Source organism: Gallus gallus, chromosome Z (assembly GCF_016699485.2).
Source record: "Gallus gallus isolate bGalGal1 chromosome Z, bGalGal1.mat.broiler.GRCg7b, whole genome shotgun sequence".
Classification (NCBI taxonomy): Eukaryota; Metazoa; Chordata; class Aves; order Galliformes; family Phasianidae; genus Gallus; species Gallus gallus.
The window spans coordinates 17,965,543-17,988,047 of NC_052572.1; the positions used below are offsets into that span (position 1 = coordinate 17,965,543).

Genomic DNA, 22,505 nt, shown 5'->3' on the forward strand with positions numbered 1-22,505 from the left:
AGTAACTCGCATCTCTCAGATTAGCTGATGTTTTCTTTCGCCACTTTGATCTAGATGCTTTGGACTCCAGATTTCTTCTGTAAAGAGGATAATTTTATAAGATAAATGTTTGCATTTTATGAACAGTGAAATAAGTCATCCCCCTCCCCTGAAAAAAAGCAGATCTGAATTTCTTGTTTCTAAATGAACTGTTAAAAAAAAAAAAAAAAAACACAAACACTCTAAGTCTCACGAGATAAACTGCAGACAAGAAGTGCCTTGTACTTTGAGCTTTCCTCGTGCAGCTGAATCTTTCAGTTCCTGTTGAGTTTGCCATGGAGTTGATGTAAGGGGACTGAAGGCTTACTGTAAAGAACGCTTCAACATGAATGTACTCTGTGGTGAGAGAAAACAAAGTGCTGATCTCCATCCTAATATTTCCTGTTGTATTCTTAATATCTCTGCTGTACTAAACTGTTGATCACTTAAGCAGGTCTTTAAGGAGAAGCGGGAGTGCGACAGATCATACCATATAGCAAAACGCAGATCTGTGCTGATCGTATGTATTGACCTTATAAAACTGGTTTGTACTTTGAGTCAGGTGTGTACCATGCTGTTCATAACAATTCAGTGTAAAAGTCACGTAGTGCTGTTTGTCACACTCATTTCCCTTCTTATAATCAGTAAAACAAACAGCTGTATTTCTGCATTGTCCAAACCAACCACTTTGTTGTTTTGTTTTCTCTTGTTGCATTTTGAATGTAAGAATCCATAGAAAGCGCATTGCTGCATAAAATGTGCTCAGGCATTAGGGCAGCCGTTAAAAATAATCCCCAGATTTCTGCCTTCCATGAGCTGAGATTTTGTGTTGCACAGGAAGGAGAGGGGGTTTTTCTTAGGGAGGAGAATCTGAATGCGTGCAGCTGACTTCTGCGCAGTGAGTTTTCATTTCCCACTTCTGCATGGAGAGGATTCCTTCTGAAGCCTTCATTAACTTCCACTAGTAAATTTGTCTTCATGGTTTCTTATCTGAAATACAACTTTCATAGGTGTATCAAAACTTCTGCATTTGTCCTTTCAGTATTTATGTCTCACAGAGAGAATTGACATTCACCAAGGAAGATGCATTTAATCTATTCTGTTCAGGCCTTGGGAGAGAGAAGAGACTGCTTTTTGTTATTTATGCTTTCAGGAATTTGGGTTATGTTTTTGTTTATCTTTAATTCTGATGTAAGTTTTCCTTCATGGTTGCCGTACCATTTTCAGTGTGATAATGAAATAGTATCAACATCCAGGTACATTAATCTATTCCTGTCAGCCTATTACATGTTGAGAAAGTGACTTAATAGTTTAGATAGTTTTGCAAAGCAGGAAATTACAGGGCTCTTGCACTTTGTCAGTAACTTCAATGCCTATAGCAGGAAGAACTGCTAAGATCCCTAAGAACGTGTTCCAAGGGAAAAGCGCATGGTGTCTCTCTTTTAGTTTCAACACTTGTAAGGAAAGTGGTTTAAGCGGCTTAAAAATGCAGAAAACTTAGCAACTCAGGTAAGCTATCAAAAATACACATCTTCTGATTAGTTCAGGTATGACGCCTTTTCAGAAGCCTTGGAGCAATCAGACCTTCTTTCAAAGACTTCATTGCTATAGTGTAGTTACCATAGGGAAAAGCCTTCATGAACTCAAACTTGCTTTCCTTGCTACGCTGTTTTGGGCTGTACATATTTGCTCCCCAGAAGGTAAGGTCAGTAATTCAGAATTCCTCACTGCCAGTTTGGTCTGTTGGGTGAAACATTCATTGGATTCAGAATATATGAGATGCCCTGACCTTAAGTAGTATGTGTCTCTTCATTCGCCTCTGCTTTACAGGGAAAAAAACTTGGAGGAAAACTAAGGTTGTCAGGTGTGTGTGTGTGTATATATACTGCCTCTGGTAATATATTGGAGTTGGTAGTTCTCCACGCTGAGTTAACTATGTTGTGGGTTGGTTTTATTTGTTGTTGTTTTGGAGTGGTTGGTTCTTTGTTTTGTTTGTTTGTGTTTTGTAGTTTAAATGTATTTGTGCATGATATCTTTTCTGGTATGTTTGTCTGAGCATTGAGAAAAGCAAAGCCCGTGCCTTTTTCTCCCCAGAGCTACTTTGGAACTAAGGTGCATGTGTCTGTGGGAATTCTTCAAGTTACTGCATCTGCAGACCTCCTCCCATTTTTTGTTTTCTGTCTATGGGGTTTGTTCTCCAGCCTTCACTTATATGCAAACCATTGTATAAACTGCATGGAATGAACAGTGTGCATATGTATCTAACATATCTTTATGTACTACAATTAATCTTGGCTAACAACAATCTGTGTGTTTTTTTCCTGGTTTTATGGTATGCTAAGTAAAAATTTTTTTTTCCCCCTGAGGTCAGCTTAATCTTTTTTAACATCTTGGGTCGCTACATGTGACATGCTGTGGGTTTTTAGATACAGCCTAGATGCAAACAAGGAGGTGAAAGTTTACAGCAGATCAGAGATCAACTGGGGCAAACTCATGCAGAGGCATCCTCCTCTGATTCCCCCCTGGAGCAACCAATTGTTGGTAAAAGAGAGGAAGAATTGGTGGGGAGAATTGCTTCAAATTTTTGTGGTTTTAGTACACTGTGTCCAGGTAGCTGCTCTCTGATGTAGGATACTGGCTGGAGGGACTTTGTTGGATGTTATAGAATGATCTTAATAAAAATGCTCTCATGGGAGGTCCTGTGAAGTCACAGGCTGCAGCTGTAAGCCTTGTGAATGTGCAGTAGCTATAATTGCATGTAAGTAGATTCCTATGTTTGTCTTCAAATCATACTATCATGCTTCCTTTCTGCCCTGAAAAGTTCTTCCTACAGTTCTTCCTTTGCAGTGAGCAAAGGAAAGAGATATTTTTAGGGGTAACCTCTTGAATAGAAAAGTAAGAAATAAGTAATAGTAATAATAAATCATATTAACTGCTTTCAGAATGTTTTTCACTCTCCAGGGCCTCAATGTCTTTCTTGTAGTATTGTCTTAGAATACGCCTAACTTCCTTACTGCAGGTTGCAACCCTGCTGTCTTGTGCAGTAAAGACAGGTTGAAAGCCCAGTTTTCTGGGAGGGGCTGTTATATCTGTTTCTACAGCTTCACTACAGTAATAAAACTTTCTCCATTCAATGAAAAGAGTGTTCTCAGATTTGCTAAATTCAGTTGCTGTGTCTGGGGCATATTATCTACTAGAAAGTGTATCATGGTGTGTATATGCTATGTGAAAACAGAAGAGCAAGAGATTGTATCTGCAGGAATGACTGAAGCTTGTTGATTGGGAATAACGTTGTCTGATTTCCTGGGAAATATTTACAGGGCTACGGTAAATTACCCGGGACAGCGAATCGTGTTCAGTGCTATACATTTTTCCTTTTCCCACTCCATCTTCAAGTTTGAACATTTTTAAAAGTCTCAGCCACCGCACTGGGAAGGAATAGAAATGAATAATTGAGATGGGAAGGAAGAAGTGCTTAAACTGACGTTGCTTTTGAAAAGATGGTGTACAGAGTGGTTTCCACAAGTTACCTACCCATGTTAGGATAGCTTCAGACCCCTTCAACCTCTGTTTATTTTGAGCCTAAGTGTTTAATTACCTGATGTGTTTCCATGGTTGCTACCACTCTCATTGTAACTTTGGTGCTTGATTTAAGTATTCTGGCAGATATTCGAGCAGCAAATTTCTAGCAGCAAAGATCCCACTTATATATACTATTTTATGGACACTCTGCTGTTTGACCTTTGAAAAAAAAATACTCAGTGTTGTTTTCTGTATTTAAAAGCATCTTAAACACTTCAAAGTTGTGTAGATTATGGCTGACGCTTAGATCTGTAACTAAACTGAAAAACCTGGAGTACCCATAGCAACAGTAAATTTTCTTGAGTGGATAGGGAATGGCAGATATGAGAATGATAAAAGATGAAATGTGGGTACCTTCATTAGGATATTGAAGTGAGATGAAATAAAATCAAATCTAAGATGAAGCAGACGTGATGGAATTGATTTTGCTACTCGAGTCTGCCAATAACATTTCACTGCAAATGAGAATTTACCAATCCAGATCAGCTCAGTCCCAGTGGTGCAGGCAGCCACTAAATGCACATTTTGTTTAAGCCAATTCTGTTTAAAGGTCATAGCTGACTGTTATTTTGTTCATCTGCTGAAGTGCGGATAGACTTGTCTAATTTCCCTTTTGTTGCAACATCCGTTAGTTGGAATATTGTAAATAATGTCTGCTTTATTTTAGGGGCGATGGCGGAGTTAAAATTCAACGTTTCTATTCAACTGTTTTTGTGTTTTCTAATGAACTGACTAGGGAAAGTGTTACATCTTCCGTGAAGCTATGAATGACAGATTTCTTACTATGTGAGTTATACAGAGATTCTTCTTAAACTGTACATTAATACTTTCTAAATATATCGATCTTTATGAAATCAAACTTAACAACTGTCATCAGGAAAGTAGTTTTCTTGGACTGAACTGTGTAGAAAGCAGTTTTCACTTGAAACTTAGCTTCAAAATCTACTTTCTTGTAGTAGTAGGCTGTCTGCCTACAGTGTATCACCCGTAACAGCCCCACACTGGGGGAGCAGAGTGCTCCTTGTCTCTCTGAGTGCCTGATGGACTCCCCTGCAACAGTATTTTGTCATTTGATTAAGGCATTTCAGGGAAGCAGGGACCCATAGTGTTGGCTAACTTCTCTACCAGGGGGTCATGCAAAGGCTGCAGTGGTATTTCCCTGTAGACCACATACGTGTGGCTGTAAGCAATATGCAATTTTCTTTTAATCTTTTGTCCTTCTATAAATAGGATTTGTAGCATTGATTGTGAGTTAATTGTATTCAAACTCTGAAATCCTGCGTGGTTGCAGTGTTGTAGCATTAAAGTTCAATATGAGGACAGTTATGTGAGCAGAATGTATCTGCTTGTTAGTGCATTGTTAGTGTTAAGTCTGTTCGTCAGGAGGAATACACACAGTGTATGGTGCTGCTTGCAGCAGCATCTCTGGTTCTTCTGTCTTGCTTGGGGAGCTTAGCAGAGTAAGAAAATACTACCCTTTACACAGGACTTTCTGTAGCAGGCATGCTTCTTCATGATCCCTGGGTAAATGAAACATTCATCGTATGGAGACTGATATTGTCAGCTTACTTGTTGCATATAGCTTTAATGTACCCTGTAAGCTGCTGCTTTAAAAATAAAAATTAAAAAAAGTCAAAAAGACAGTGCATGTGAAACTGAAAGTCAGAGCTGATGCTTTGTAAGGATAAAAGCATGCAGGGATAATTTGAATAAAATGTCTTTAATACAGGATCCAAGTTTCTCTAAAGCTGTTTTAAATACAGTGCTAGAAGCTGTTTAATTCCACTGCTGATTGAATCACAGTCAATAGTTCCTACAGGCTAATTAATAAGAGTAATCATTAGTAATGGCATTGACAAATAAGAAGCTGATGTGAATATTAACAGAATAGCTCTAGTTTGGCTTTACATCTTATCACATGATTCCACAAAGACAGTAATTGAGGAGGCTGTTTTTTAGGGAGACACAGTGAGAAATGGAGAAAATTATAATAAGGATGAAGATGTGTTTCCAGTTGAGTGCGTTGTTGACAGTGGGCAGCTGTGCTAGAGACTTCAAATGTCAAAAACAAATGTGCAGAATGAAACGCAGGAGCAAAACTCATGCTATTAGTGTACTAATTTGCTTATTGATGGAAAATGCCTTTTTTTTTAATGCAAAAAAAAAAAGATAGATGGGAGGTAGGGGGAACTATGTGTAAGAGCACTTTATAAATTTGAAAGCATGTTTATGTGTTCATAGAAGCATAGAGTGGCCTGGGTTGAAAAGGACCACAATGATCATCAAGTTTCAACCCCCCTGCTATGTGCAGGGTTGCCCACCACCAGACCAGGCTGCCCAGAGCCACATCCAGCCTGGCCTTGAATGCCTCCAGGGATGGGGCATCCACAACCTCCCTGGGCAACCTGTTCACCACCCTCTGAGTGAAAAACTTCCTCCTAATACCTAACCTGAACCTCCCCTGTCTCAGTTTAAAACCATTCCCCCTTGCCCTATCTTTATCCACCCTCATAAACAGCCATTCCCCTTCCTGTTTATACACTCACTTCAAGTACTGGAAGGCCACAATGAGGTCTCCTCAGAGACTTCTGTAAGCCAAACAAGCCCAGTTCCCTCAACCTTTCCTCATAGGAGAGGTGCTCCAGCCCTCTGATCATCTTAGTGGCCCTGCTCTGGACCTGCTCTGACAGCTCCACGTCCTTCCTGTACTGGAGGCACAGTACTCCAGATGGGGCCTCCCAAGAGCTGAGTAGAGGAGCACAATCACCTCCCTCTCCCTGCTGGCCACTCCTCTTTCAATGCAGCCCAAAACACAGTAGGTCTTCTGGGCTGCAGGTGCACACTGCTGGCTCATGTCCAGCTTCTCGCCCACCAGGACCCCCAAGTCCTTCTCTGCAGGGCTGCTCTCATACATTTGCTTCAATGCTGTGGACTTCGCTACTTCGTGGAATGCTGCTGTTGCAGCTGAAGTAATGTTTGAGGATACTGAGTGGTTTATAGCTACTTATCCATACCTTATCATGGGTTGGCTGCATGGCCATTCTTAAAACCAGTTTTTATCCCTGATACTGTCACTGGTCTTAAATGATAATTGATAAGTAAGCAAGAACATGTTGCATGTTAGCTTGAATGTTGACAGTTGATTTCTGACTAAGTATCTTTGCAATATATTCTTTCAGTGTGGGCATTTTTCTCAATTCAGTATGAAGGCTCAATAGTATGTTCAGAGGTGTGAACTGTCGAACCGTGCACATAAAACACAGGATATAATAAATCCACTGGATAGCTGACAATATTTCAGAATGAACAAAGAAAATGGATTCCTGAAAGATGTACTATAGGGATGTAAGTGGTGATTTGAGAAACTCTGAATAGGGAGAATTTATTTTACTGCTGTATCAGAAGTTTGTGTTTGCTCCTTTACATTTATGTGTGAGTATGACTGTGGGCTCTAGTAGGCACAGTCTTGCTTAAAATGTTACTGTCCCCATGTGTGTGTACGAGCACTGGAGGTTGTCATCAACCCATGGCAGTGTGAATGGGAAGGGAAGCACATTTATTGGATTATGCCAGTTTACCCCTATCTAATATCCTACTTTTACTTGCCAGTTAAAATTGATTTCGTATTGTTAATTATCCAAAACAAAGTAGCTGTTCTCTTGAAGTTGTGTGACTGCATCATAAATACAAATGTAGGTATGAAGTAGAAAATGTTATGAGGAGAGAAGGTGAATGTAATAAAAAGCTGATAAAGGCAATTATAATGAAAGCATGTATGTATTTGTAGTGGAAGCCAAAGATATGTGACAGTACAGCAGCAAAATGGAAAACAAGTAATGCTGGAAATAGATATACAGTCATCATTTGCCCTGAATATCTTTTCTAGTACTTATGAATAAGGATCTCCTGAAACTCAAGATATGAGGTTTCATTCTAAGATGGAATATTGCTCTGTGAATCTTTTAAAATATGCGGCTACTTACAAAATGTTTGAAGACGATCTGTCATACTCTATATATGAGTTTATGGGCAGGTAATTTGTAAGAAGCATCTCCCAAATATTTCTATACCAGTGCTCCAGGTGTCTCATACCCTTGGTGTGCATCTCACTGAAAATATCTTCACTGCTCATCTTCTAAACAGTTCTCTCAATAAGCAAGTAAATGCTTTTTGTTATTGTTGTTGTTAAATAATACTTGGTTGCAGTTTCAGCTTCCTTTTCTAAGACAGAACAGTCATTTCTTTTGTTCACTTGTGGGTAAGATTTATGACAAAGCTTCCTTATAAGTCACTTCACTGCTGTAAATGAGTATCAGATTCAAGAAAACTACTTGAGTGCTGCAGATGGAATAAGTGTTTCTGAGATTTCTGTCAAAAATATTACTTCCACTTGTTAGACTTTTTTCCAGTTATAGAGTTTTCTGAATGCTTTTGTACGTCCAGAGAACCTGTGTTCTTTGGTTGTCTGCTTGTTTAAAAACTTCTTGTTTTTCACAACTCTTTCTTTGGAGTCAGTAAAAAGGTGACATTTGTAAATTCAGCTACTTATTTACTCAACAGTAATGTATCTGAAAGTTTGAGTGACTGCTGTTACCCTCCAGTTCTGGAATACTTTCCTCTGTTCCTATTCAAAGAGTTTTCTGGGTAGCTGTAAGAAATTGTTCATGGTTCTGCCAATCATACCTGCAGTGGGCACAATCTAAAGTTTATTACTTACTTGACAACAGGGTTATTTTCAGTATATTTTATTACCTTAAAATTCCAGATGAAATTAGAGACAGATTTGATCCAACTTCTATGTAAGTATATACACCAGAGTATTTGGGTAATACAGCAGCTGGGAAGCAGCTTTTTGTTCCACGCTGTGGTTTATGTTGTCACATTGGTTGTGTATTTCTGTACTTCCTTAGATACAGAATTGTTTTCAGTGTTCAGAATGGTATGGTGGCAAGCATATGGTGGCAAGTAGAAAGCATGGAAATACTGAAAAAGCCATATTTAAATTAGAAATTGCTGTTAGTTTCAAAAAGGAAAGCAAGAAGTGAGAAGCAGCTGAAGTGTTTTCTGGTAGACTGCTGACAGGCGGAACTGGAGACAATACTGCACAGCTCAGATCATTAATTGAGTCCAATCTGTTATCTGAGTTTTGCAGCACACGTAGGCTTGCTTTTTCTGTTTTGCTTTTTGTTTTTTTCCCTCATGTATAACTTTCCCACTATTGGTTCACTAGCCTTTGGTCTACAGAAACACGGAGTGTGGAGCCAGCATCAAGAACCATACCTCTGCTGAGCAGGGAGTCGGGAAGCAAAGGGATGATGAGGCACTTGATGGCCCACAAAGCTTGTTGAATGTTGTCAGTTGTCCTTTGGAAGTTGTCCACTGTCTTAACCTAAATCTGAAGGTAAAGAGGGCATTTGAACTTATACAAATCCGACTAATATCTTCTTTTAAACAAAAGCATTACACTTTTATGTCAAGTACTAATGCTTTGTCATGAATCTAGATGTAGTAGGACCATATGCATTTTGCTAGATAAAAAGAAATTGTGATTCCTGCATTTACTAATGTTGTTTCACAGCTAGGAAAAAAAGAAACTACAGCCAGCTGACTGAATACCTCTGACTTCTTAAATCCTCTGTCAATTTCTCTGAATGTTTAATACTGTTTCTAGTTACTGTTGCATAGTATGTCTTCAGGGAGTGCTTTGCGTAAGTGCAATGTATGTCTGGGTTCATGCATCTTTCTAGATGTATGTAATGTTACTTTTATGGCGAGGTGCCCATTGTTTGTGAAACTTTCCCAGGTGCTTAACTTGCAAGATGTATTGTGTTTGGCATCCTGAAGGGAATGGCTCTTCTGAAAGCTGCATATAGGCCTTTCTGGTCAAGTTCTCATATATGGATCATTGCACCCCTCTTCAAGTTGCTGGAATCATTGTAAAATGATGTTTCTATAGAGGCATGCTTTCATGCCACTTTATGAATGCTTTGGCATTTTTTGTCAATTTTTAAGCAAATACTGAAGATATCCCTTTGTGCAGGCCCTTGTGGAAGGGATGTGAACTCACTGCATTTTTTAACTCTGACAGTATGTTATTTACTCAAGAATTATATTTCTAAAGAAGTATGCATACTAAAAATTAAAAACCTAAATACATTGCATTCCTATGCCATTTTTAACAGCAAAGTTTCTAAATAAAAACCTCTGCGAGAAATGCACTGAGGATGATAAGAAAGACCAGTGTGTTTTTGGTAAGGAGTGGTCCAAGTACTTGCTGTCCCATAGTTGGCTTCCTTGCTTTGTTGTCATAGGTGTATTTGGTTATTGCTCTTTATTTCAGTTGCTTGAGCTATCCTTGCTAAGTATTCTCATCCAACATCTGATAATATTCATGCTCTTATTTTCTTTTTATATTCTGGATTTTAAAGAAGCTGAGGAGTTACAGAGACCATAACCATTTTTAGCCATAAGCTTGCAGAAGCTTTGAATGCCTTTTCCGGTCATTTTTTGTCATGCTGGCTTGTTGTTATCTTACAAAAATAAACATTTTTAATAGCAGCTGCCATTGTTAGAGTGGGTGTAGTTACTGTATGCTTGTCCTGCGTCTAGACTAGTTGACAGACATCCCCAAATTGTCCCTCCCTGTTACACAGCAAGGTAGTGCTCTTCTCATACAGCACATAGTATTTTGTAGAACATGCAGGAGTTTCAGAACTAAGGATCCACAGTCTTTGTCTTCATGGCAGGAGCACATTTTACCTGTGACTTTCTGCTGATGAGAAATAAGTTGTCTGTGATGGATCGAGCATAAGGATGTAAAGAGGTTGGTTTCCACAGACACGGTGGTGTTTCTTCACCTAGCAGTTACTCAAAATAAACTCGCAGGGAATTTTGTACTTTACTTCTGTACCCCAGGAAAGCTTTTTATGCCAGAGTCAGAAATATGTAGAACTGTGCAGTCTGCTTTGGATATTGGAGGAAAGTTCAGTGTATGCACAAGTCTTTGCAAGACGAGGACGTTTGAATAGCCTCTGATAGTGGGTGTCAGTAACACAGGCACCTCTAGGCAAGTTTTAGGACTTATTTCATACAGCTTATTACTGAATTCTTGTATAAATAGAAATCAACTCAGTAATTCGAATGTAAATCGTGTTTTTTCTTATCTTTTCATATTTCTTGTCCATGTTCTACACAAATTAGAGCATAAGCTTGGAAAAGATGAATGTCAAGGAACGGAAGCAGACACAGGCAAGATAAATAAAGAAGAAAGTAAACTGGGATGATTAGCATAATGGAGCTCTTGGTGCCTCCTAAATGCCACTTTAGTCCAACTAGTAGATAACAATTTGTTACAGTTGCCAGGACCATGTAACCCTGAAACAAATGCAGCTCTGTATAGAAACATCATTTTTTTTCTCTGGAATTGTGGAGTTCAACTTGTTCTTCAGGAAAAAAAAAGAAAAAAAGTGAACTTGCTCAAGTCTGTGAAAGTATATGATTGCCTCCTTCCATAAGGCTTGGGTTGTTAGGTTTTTTAACTTCATGAACTTAGCTTTAAGTCATTTGGAGATTTGTTTTTCTTTGGTTCTCCACTCGCCTTGCTTACCGTTCACAGCCTGACTAGTTATTAAGACTTAGAAAAGTTAGACTGTTACATTTCTTTGCTAGAAATAACACATTTACAGGCTTTTTTTTTTCATTATTTGCTGTCTCACATGATTTATTTTTATGATCTTCTTTTGCTGAGAGAGCTTTAAAATTCTCATTCTAGCAAAATCTTGGGATAACTGATACCATCTGATAGTTCTGCAGTGCCAGAATGATCTGAATGCCCTTTATTGTTTGTAACTCCTCCAGAAACTATTTAATTGATTGTATAAGGATGTAACTCATCCTATCCAAGTTACTTACATGTATGCTTTATTTCCCCAAAATATTTGGAGGTGGGAATGTATGATTTTCCTACCCTGTTATCTTAAGCTGATTCAAAGTATAACTTTTCTTTAAAATGTCTGATGTTATTGTCTGTTGGGGCTAGGGCTGTCAAGTTGTCCAGGAAACTCTTGGTCTCTGTACAGAATGCATGGGAGAGTCGTCCAACCCACAATAAGCAATTTCAGCTTCAAAGCAGGACCAATATGAATTCAAAAACAGAATGAATGTTCCCATGAACTTCGTATATGGACATCTAATAAATGATGTGCATCGAGAGCTTTGCATTGATATTTGTTTTCAGTTTTCATACCTTTTGTGCCATCTTTCTGCTAACGATTTCAGACCTCTACATCAACAAGGACCACACATGTTCTGACCTGATGTATTCTATGTCGTGGCCAATTACATCTCACCAAATGCATTTCTTGATTAGAGTATGACAGACTTCAGTAATTTGAAGCTGAAGTTCACTTTAGTGTTTAAGAGATTAAACATGAGGAAATAATTTGATTGTTAAAAGTGGAGTTGAGTTAGGTGACGAGAAAATACTTGGTCATATTCAACAAGAGAGAGGAGGGCTCTGGAGGACTGACCTCGGGGAGAATCCCTTTCTGATACTCTACGTTTGCAAACCTATAACCTTCTATAGATGAGTCAATTGCATAGCTGACTGTACACATTCATATTGCAGTCTTTGTTCTCAATGATGTTTCTGCAGTTTCTGGAGTAGCGCCTGCTAATATGTTGTGCAGGACTCGCTCCAACCCTGAATCGTTCTATGATTCCACGATTCTCTTTTGCTGCCCCAGTGTGAACTAGGCAGGAACTGGATCTTGCTCGCTGAGTATCTGGACTTTGTTGTATAATAACTGTGTTCAAATATATACTTTTAAGTAAAGAATTAAGCTGCACAATGTAGTGGCCTTGGGTCTTGATCAGTATAAATAATTGCATGAGCCATATAGGTTCTAGAAATTGTGTTCAATAATGGAATAAGGTTTTTGTTGCATAGAGACTAAATTTGCTCTGTAAACCCACTGATTAGAGAGACCTTCGAGCTTGTCATATTCACATCAGAAGTTGATGGCTTTCTTAGGAAGCCTGCAGAAAAGAAGCCCATTTCATTACCTATGTGGCAAGCATCTATTTCAAAGAGAGGCCAGTTTTTCCTGGCTTGTTTTGTAGGATTTGTTTTCAGTGGTTCTAAATAGTTACTGTGACTAGGTGGCTTCAGAACAGGCAATCCAGCCATTATTTTTTTAGTACTTTGAATACATAGATTTGACTTCCTTCAATTTAGAAAGTGTAGGCAAATAGCATACCTCCATAACTTTAGACATCTTCTGAAGATCTGAGTTTTCATCACTGATTCTTCTTGACCAGGGCTTGTGAGATTCCACTGAACACGATGGCTCAGTTGTAGAGTTCTGTCATGAACAGTGTCATACTGTCAGTGTAATGTTTTCTTCAACAGGTGTATGTTTTTGACATGTCAATCAGAGATATGCTTGGCTGTAATTGCCTTTGAGGGCAAGTGGATTTAGAGGGAGAGAAGATGAGGACCTTATTAAACCGAGTAAGTGGTGATTATTACAAAACGAGGGAGCCTCAGCAAAATATTCATCAGTGATTCATGTAAATGACCTAGGAAGAAGTGACAGTCTTCCTAATGTGAGTGGAAGGCAAACCTCAGATGCAGCGTACCACTCAGTACATTATTCTTGTGAACTTCAGAGGACACTGTGTTGGCTGACTGAAGAGAGTCTGCCTTGTTCTCAAGGGAAGATGATGAAGAGCTATTGGAAAGGCCAAGGCAGATAGGGGGGGAAAGGAAAAAAAAAATACTATTTATTGTTTTCCCTTCTGTATTTGTCAGCTACACTAACAGAAGAATAGAAGCTAGCTTCACACTTAGATAACATTTGGCTGAAATCCCCGTAGCTATTCTCGGAAGCCAGATTCATTAGTCTCTGTGAAGTAGTGTGTTTATTGGTGTCTTGTGGCAGTTGTCACTTAGTGTCGGGTTTTAAAAAGTTCCCTGTGAAGTTTTTCAGGTCAGTGCAGTGTGCTGTTCTTTATCTTTTCCTTTGTTAAGATTGCTCACTGGTGGAGAGGCTGCATGACCACTATTTTTTTTCCCTCCCTGCAATTTAGCTTTTGTGGGTACAGCAGACAGATCTTCCCTTCCAGACCTCTTCCCTCTTTTACTACTTGTAAAAGAAAATTTGGTCCAATGTGGTTACTGAATAAAGCAGTTGTCCCAAACAAGATAGCAGGGAAGCCAAGGCTATCAATTTCTAAGCATTGAGAAGCCCGGGACAATATACTGGAGCAACAATTCAGCTTTTTATTATTATTGTTTTTTATTTTCATACATGCCCTTTGCAAGAAAAATACTTGCAGAGAGTTAGTGTTAAATTCACCGATCCATTCAGAAGTGAAACTTGTGTATTTCACAATAGTTTGCTCAGTAGCACATATTGCATACTTTGTGGTAAACTGTTGAATCATTGATCCATAGAGATCTACTTGTTAATAATCTAACTGTTCGATTAGCATTTGCAAGGCTTCAAAATGAAGACAGCAGCAAAGGACAAAGTTTTGCCTGCAGTGCTGCACAAAGTGTTGCATTAGTCTGCTCCCATACAGTGCATTAATCTCACTGTCAGGAAATGTCAGGCTCCGCAGAGCAAGCAGAGATTTACTTTTTGACCTGCTCCCTTGTTTGTGGTAGCTATTCAAATCAAGTACCACCTGGCAGTCACTGTCATGGTTGCCTTGTCTCGAGAAAGGTTTTTTCTATATGGATATCAGGGTTTCCTGTGCCTCAAAGTCCTCTGTGCTGCATATACTGTGGTTTTTTTACCATTCGTATTTTGTGCTGGCATGCATTGATCTGGAGGCTGACAACCTGGTTAACTGTCAGGTGGGCAAGGTTCAGCTGGACTGGAATAGATGAGGTTTTTTGTTAGGTTTGAAAATAATTAAAAGAAAAAACAATAACAGGGAAAAAAAAAAAAAAAAAACAACAACCCTGCAAGTTCAAGCTGCAAAGTGAGGATGCACTGCAGTATAAAAGGGGACTTTATCAAATAAGTATTTTTTTCCTATGAATGCACAGATGCAAAAATGTAAGAATATTTAAATGATAATTTTATCCAAGCTTGAGTTAAAATATGAATTCTTTCTGGAACGCTTTGTAAACTGCCAAAAGATAATCTCAGTTCGCTAAGCAAAAGCTCTCAGACTCTGCTGGTCTTTCCCACCTGCGTGGAAGAAAAGCACAAGAGGTCTTTGTGCAGGCGAGAGCAGATTGGTTTAACCGTCACATGAGAGGAAGATAGCTGCTTCTGCTTTTGGAGAACAAGTACAGATTGTGAGGCCTTCACTGTTGTGTTACATTGTTCATGAATTCGAGTCCAAGGGCCTCTAAAAGACTTTTTTTGTATCAGTTGGGAAGTTAATCGTGCTTATATAGACAAATGAAATACTGTGCCATTCTTTCACTGCTGCAGTAGTGTTTTCTCCCTTGTCTACAGTGTATTCATGCAAGTGAAATGGTCTCCAGCTAATAGAAAAAAACAGGCTGTATGTTTTAAACTTGCAGCTATGCGTGTGTGTGTGTGTGTGTGTATATTCACATTTTTCTTAGCTTTGCTGTTTTTATGCAAAGATTTGTCTTTTTTTTTTTTTTTTTAGATTAACCTAAAAATGTGAGATCAGCTCTATGTAAGATTAGACAGCAGTTGTTTTTTCCCTGTTGGCACATTTGGACACTTCCTGCTGCTGTGATGTCTCTCCTGTTAATGAAGAATCACTTTTTCTTATGTCTCTTCCTTGAAAACAATAGTATAATTTCAGTGCAGAAACAAAAATAATCTGTATGTCACTTGCTTTAGTTTTGATCGTAAGGCTTGCCACTTGTCTTGGGGATGGGGAGTGGATTCTTTGGTGGATTGTTTTCCTGCTTTTAAAGACTTCTAAGTCTTTAATCATTAGACACAGTTCTGTGTCTAAAATGAGTTATTAATGGTAGATTTAGATGTTGCTTGAAAGAAAATGTGTTTTGTTTACAGTATCCATCTGCTTATTACATTTCAGCACTGAACAGGAAGAGTTATTTCCTGTCTCAGAATACTTTGTTTCCTTTGTCTCTACAATAAGAGAAGAAAAAACAAGAGGGTTCTCTTTCTGACCAATAAAACATTCTCATTATTCTAAGTCCAAATTTGTAATAAATGAACCTCATAATACACTGCTCATGAACACAGACGTTGTAATTTTAACATCTTTTGATTCCAGGGAATGTGCTGTAGGTCACATGTCATGCAGCACATAAATGCAGTTTTAGCGCACAGCTATTTATTTTAGATGCTGAAGACTGCAGGTGTGAAAGCAGCAGTTGTAAATATACAGCTGCTTCTCAGTGCAGCTGAATTATCTAGCACTATCTTCCTCTTCCAGTTGTGACTTTATTTTTTGAAATAAAACTTCATCCTGAGAATTGGTGTAATAAAGCTTGCATAAAGACAAGCTAAAATCAAGAAGGTGGGCAGGGATCATGTGCTGCTGCTTATGAGTGTGGTTTTCTGGGTGATTTAGCAGATAGCTCAACAGAATCAGGAAATCTTCTAGACTGCTCGTGTTTGTTTTTCAGTGGCTGAGATAATTTTTTTTGCTTCCGTGTTGTTGCAGTCACAAGTAACTACATTGCTGTAGGTCAGAAAAATACAATCCAGATGAATTACGCTTTCATTTTACAGATATGAACTTGCTGTGAATTTTGTTGTAATTACAGCTGACTGGCAGCACTTCTGAGTCATTAGTCACTGAAAGCAACACTCAGGGGCAGTAGCCTTACTTTCATGACTGCTGTGCCTAGCTTAAACATACTCTGTGTATTACTTCACAAGCCCTTTTTTTGAGGAGGTGTTTACGTATGGGAAGAGGCACTATAAATTGCATGCTACTGCACCCAGTGAGGATGTGAGTTTGTCAATTTTCATTTATATGTGTTTTGTAAGCCATTTTAAAAATAAAGTGGCAAGTTTTGAATTGTCAATGCATGCAAGAACCATCACAACACTTCTGAAACAGTTGCAGAATAATCTGCGGAGTTGAAAGTGATGTTTTAGTAGGTGCGTTGAAAGGAGATGGAGAATAGGATGGCATAATATTTAAGCATGCTATGATATTATACCTTAACTAAAAATAACTGTATGACTATAATTTTTTTCTTTGCTGTAGTCGTGACATGGAGAATAAAGAAACCCTCAGGGGGTTGCAGAAGATGGATGACCGCCCAGAAGAGCGCATGATCAGGGAGAAACTCAAGGCAACGTGTATGCCAGCTTGGAAGCATGAATGGCTGGAAAGAAGAAGCAGGAGAGGCCCTGTGGTAAGTGACATTGGAGGAGGGATATTGTCTGTAACTTTTAGAAATAAAAATTCCTTAAGTTTTTCTTTTAGAAACCTCTTTATCATAAGAATTTGCAGCTCTTAATAGTGATCTTCCTGTTCATTTTTTAGCTGTTTGACAGGAAACTGTGACTGACTTTCTGAAATGTACGTTTGTTAAACTCTATTCAAAAAAAAAAAAAAAGCCAACAAACGACATATAGCTGTGCTGTTGATTCTGTAGTCTAAAACTACTGTGGCAGTACTGCCCTCTAACGTCAGCAGCTGTTGTAGCTCTTCCTCCTTACGTGAAAACATCTGTGCTGAACTACACAAGAGTGTTTTGCACTCTGTTTGTTTTTAAAGGATTACTTACTTTGTATTCCTATAGCTTGAACATGTTAAATTGAAATTTTCCAGGTGTTGCAATGTAATTGTATGGAATTTTTGTTACATGAAAACAAAAACCACCCTGCAAGTGTACTGGAAACAAACAAACAAAGCAAATAAACCTGACTAACTCCTTTACATAAGTCTCAACTCAGCTGAACTTTGTTTGCCAGAGCATATGTATTAACTTCTTTCAGTATTACTTTTGGTATTAATAGCTCAGAATTAATTTTAGAATGATAGTATCATAGAATATCCCTGACTTGGAAGGGGCCTACAGAGATCATGCAGTTCAACGCTTGACTCCACACAGGATCACCCCAAACCCAGACCCCACGTCTGAGAGCGCTGTCCAAATGCTCCTTGAACTCCAGCAGCCTGGGGCTGTGACCATTGCCCTGTGCAGCCTGTTCCGGGGTCCAACCACCCTCTGGTGCAGATGCTGTCCCTAACCCCCACCTGCCCCTCCGCTGGCACAGCTCCATGCTGTTCCTCTTTCAAGGAATTTTATTTTTAATAACGTCAGGCAGATCAAACCCAGTACTTACTAAACACAGTGGCAATTCTAAAACTTAATTAATGCTGACTAACTTATAGTAATTAGTGCATATGAGTGTAGTTGCATTAATATGATTCCCACTGTGACTTGATGGGAATGCTCAATTAAAGATCATCTTATGCATTACCCAAGTTTACTGTATTGGTAACTGTCTGTAATAAGAGTGCTGAAAATACTTAATGTACAAAAAAAGCAACGCTTCAAAACCTCTAATAGAAAATATTTTTTTTAATTTGATTTTTTTCATTGTATCGTGGTTACTGCTTTGCTTGAAATGGATTCCATATTTAACCTGCTTCCTTTAAGGTGTCTGGGTTTTTAGTATAACTTTCTAGCCCCATATTCTGTTAGTTCCACTTTAATATTTAGGTTTTTTTCAAGTTGTAGCTGTGGATAATAGTGATTTGTCCATATACCCCTGAACTTACATTCTGACCTTCCAGGAAAGAAAAAGCATTACAATAGTCTATAGGAAAAGAAAGTTTGCATTTTTAATACTTCTCCTGTATGCTGTTTACTTCCATAATCCAATTGCAATATATGTAAAAACAGCAACAACAGAAGTTTCTAGGAAGTTATGATTTGCAAGCAGTACACGTTCAATATGATGACATTTTAAAGTGAATTGGCAGAACTCACATCAGGGGTATAAATGTAGGCCTTTACTCTCTCAGGAAGCACGAGGCCACTAACTAATTGTATAATGCTAGCAAAATAAGTTTCGATGGATTTGTATTGTTTTAATGTAATTAAATAATTCTAACACTTGTGGTTTAATTCCTGCAAGGTGGTGAAACCTATCCCTGTGAAGGGAGATGGATCTGAAATGAACAAGCTATCTCTAGAACCTCAATCTGAAGGACAAAGCTCTGCTTCTTCACCTACGCAGAAAGGAAGGCGTAGTCCTTCTCCTAGCAGTTCTTCTTCATCATCCTCTCGGACTGTTAAATCTGAGTCACCAGGTGTTAGAAGAAAAAGGGTATCTCCAGTACCTGTAAGTTGCAAGCTGTGATACCATGACTGAATTGTGTATGTTCTGCAATCTTATGCGTGACAAGAGGCAGTTAGTACGTCAGCCTCAGTGATGAGGACAAGATGCTGATGTAATGGGGTTATGAAACAGCGTCACTTGAGAGAGAGATACACAGAGCATGTATCATGCTACATTTCTCTTATCCATGGAATTTTATTCTCTGCTCCTAGGTGTGTTTCTTCTTTTTAATTCTGTCGTCCTCTCAGGACTTTTTCTGTAGGAAATAAATAAGGAAATACAGATATGCATGTTCTCTTAGCTTGACTTGAGCAAGGAGGTGCCATGAGTTTGTTTTTTTCTGTAGTTGTACGTCTGCTTTCCAGACAGGAATATTCCTTTCAGGGCAGAATTGTTGATTAGAGTAAGAGCTTTGTAGAAAAGAGTTACCAGTATGCTATTTGTGATCCTCTGTTTGAGGACTGATGTTTACATAGAAGTTGGGGAGGTTTTAGGTATGTGCATTCTTAGAAAATAAAATCTGTACTGTTATGTTAAAGAAAATATGGAACATTTTAAGAACTAAAAACTCACTTTATTAGGGAAGCTTGAGAATATAGTTTCTCGAGGAATAATATTTAAAAGATAATACTATCATACTTGTCCAGAGCTGAATTTGCTGATTCTTGCAATTAGAAAAGGAATAATAGCTTTCACTGTCCCATTGCTCTGAACAAGGTTTCCGAAGTCGCTAAACTGTGTACTGCTATTCCACTAAACCTAGAGGTGAACATCACACGGTACAGCACTGTAGAACAGCTTCTTCCTTCTTGACGAGAGAAATTCAGATGCTGAGTTGTTCGTCTTTTTGTTATTAACCTTTCACATGAAAAAAACTTGAAGACATCCTTTACTTAAGTAATGGACATTAAGTCAATTGTGACTTTCTGCATTGTAACTTATAATTCGAATTGGATCTATATCAAAGCAGAAATTTAGTAATCAGATAGAACCATGAAAACATTTCATAATGTTAGAAACGTAAAGAATTTAAATGGAGACACTTCTAATTAAAAAATTAAAAAATTTTGACCACTGATTTTTGTTTTCCATTAGCAAAAATAATCTTTTGAGCCAATAGTGTAAAGGATAGGGAGCTGTATTCCTTTTCCTTTTCTTTGACATTTCTTAAAGTCAACTTCTCATTGACTAAATATTTGTTTTGTACACTGTACTCATACGAGTTCATCACCTATTAAATATATTAGCATTATAAACTTATTATAACTTGTTGTATTGAGTCACAAAACTAAGATGTTCCAGTTGAATTATACCTGCCAATTTAGTAGTAATAAGGTAAGGCTAGTAAGGCTATCAGTGAAGACATATGTTGAAGCATCTTAAGATTCTTATTCTGACATAATGCCAGATAAAATTTCAGTTACAAAATTTTAGTTTTTCTTCTGCACTCTAGTTCTGATTCAGAAGAAGATTACTCTCTTTAAATTCCTGTAGTCTAATCAGGTTATAGTTTCTTCTGGTCTGGAGGGACTCATCATTCTGAAGAAAATACATTGCTGAACTTTGTGTTGTCACGAATATGATGGAACCACTTGTGTAGTTTCAGAGTGGACGAATAACACCACCTCGAAGAGCCCCATCTCCAGATGGTTTCTCTCCATACAGCCCTGAGGAAACAAGTCGTCGTGTCAACAAAGTTATGCGAGCCAGGCTGTACCTGCTGCAGCAGATAGGACCCAACTCTTTCTTAATTGGAGGAGATAGCCCTGATAATAAATACAGAGTGTTTATTGGACCTCAGGTAAAGAACGTTTGTGTTGTCTGTAGCTTTTACTAATTTAGAGTTTATATTGGAAAACTGTACAAAATCAAGTTAGATTAGTCACCAGTCCATGCTGATCGTTCTGTAAAATAATGTTTGAAAGTTGTAATCTGTGCTTATACAATGTAATGATCAGCTTGCATTTTTGTCAGATCTGTGTCAAGCACTGTTTTTGTTCATTGTCCTCTTAAAAAAAAATAGTTAAAAAGTCTTCACTAATGTAGGAATAAGAAATATATAGGGCAAGTGGCTTATCAAATGTCTTAGTAAACGTTTTTTGCTAAAATGTGGCCACTTAATTTCCTAGTTTCAGAAAATGAAAAGAGTTCTTTCCATTATATGTGGAGTACATACAAATGACAAGCAGTGTCACAATTCCTCTAGTGGAGTGACAGTATCATTAATATCCAGAAAGAGGTTCTTTTTAGAGACTTTCATAGTACCACTGTGATTCTGCATTGGAGACATCTAGGTTTTGGTGTAAGCAAAGTTTTCTGTAATGTTAGAGGTCTGTGTTATGACTATATGCATAAATTCCTTTTTGTATGGAAAGCAGTAAAAACTTTCAGTTCATTAAAAAAAAAAAAAAAATATCACTGATACTATAATTGTCCCAAATTATGTAATTATGTTTTGGAAATTCTGTAAGGCCACATACGATGATATTTATGTCCATATATGAAGTATTATTTTGCATTAAATTATGTGTTTTTAAAATAAAACAAAAAATTTGGTTTAATGGGCCTTCCTAATATAATGCACACCTCCATGATGCACCTCAGTGTGGAAAAATTATCCACCTAACTATAAAGTCAGTGAAGTACTAGCATGTGCTTTTTATTGCAGACATGTAGCTGTGGCCGTGGAACATTTTGTATTCATCTGCTCTTTGTTATGCTGCGAGTGTTCCAGCTTGAGCCTTCAGACCCAATGCTGTGGAGAAAGACACTGAAAAACTTTGAGGTAATCAGTGTCACAAATTCCTAATGGCAGATATAAAATATTGCTCCAGTTAAAAGTCTTTAGGGTGCTATCCTAAAAATAATGAAAACTGTTGTATTTCTAAGCAGCAGGACTGTGTTTTTAGTTGTTTTTGATTTAGTCTTAAGTGTGGGTAGAAAAAAACCCTACAAATTGAAGGTATAATTAAAAGTGTTAGTAGAGAACTGTAGTTCTGTGAATTATTCATATCTCAGATCTTCTAGTCAAACTTACTTATATCTGTCTCTGATTAGCTGAGAGGTAAACAGAACAGGGATCTTCACAGATGTGTGTATCCTTAAAGCTTTAAATTACTCTTAATAAGTAAATGGATTTTTGCTGTAAACCATGTTTCTTGTGAGCTATATAATAATAAGACTAATGAATTTCTTTCTACTTCTGCTGCTAATGCGTTATTGTGAAAGTCATTAGATCTCTCGTAGCTGTAGTTAAGCTTCCATAATGTTGCCTTTAAATACAAGCTATTCATAGCATAAATACGATTATTGCTATCTTTTTCTGATGTTAGGTTGAGAGTTTGTTCCAGAAATATCACAGTAGGCGTAGCTCGAGGATCAAAGCTCCATCTCGTAACACCATCCAGAAGTTTGTCTCACGCATGTCAAATTCTCATACATTATCATCTAGTACTTCTACATCTAGTTCAGAAAACAGGTTAGTATTTTTCTAAAGAAATTAAAAGATTTAATTCTGTAGTTTTTTTTCCTAGTTTTGGAGATTTAGAATCACCTACATTCTTTTTGTTCAAAGTTGCTTTCATTTCAGGCCATGTTAAAATCTTTATATTTGCAAACTTAAGCTTATGTTTG

At 37.9% G+C, this 22,505-nt stretch overlaps 1 protein-coding gene across 5 annotated transcripts in view; it reads left to right on the forward strand.

Annotated features, from left to right (window-relative positions):
* The window catches only part of MAP3K1 (mitogen-activated protein kinase kinase kinase 1), a 57,675-nt gene that overhangs the window by 17,195 nt on the left and 17,975 nt on the right, over positions 1-22,505 (forward strand). For all 5 annotated transcript variants that reach the window (XM_046905627.1, XM_015277575.4, XM_046905629.1 and 2 more), the window contains exons 2-6: positions 16,783-16,933; positions 18,669-18,875; positions 20,473-20,673; positions 21,541-21,657; positions 22,205-22,350. In XM_046905627.1, the coding sequence (XP_046761583.1) occupies positions 16,790-16,933; positions 18,669-18,875; positions 20,473-20,673; positions 21,541-21,657; positions 22,205-22,350 (815 nt within the window). In that variant the 5' untranslated portion in view covers positions 16,783-16,789. The remainder of the gene's footprint in view (positions 1-16,782; positions 16,934-18,668; positions 18,876-20,472; positions 20,674-21,540; positions 21,658-22,204; positions 22,351-22,505) is intronic.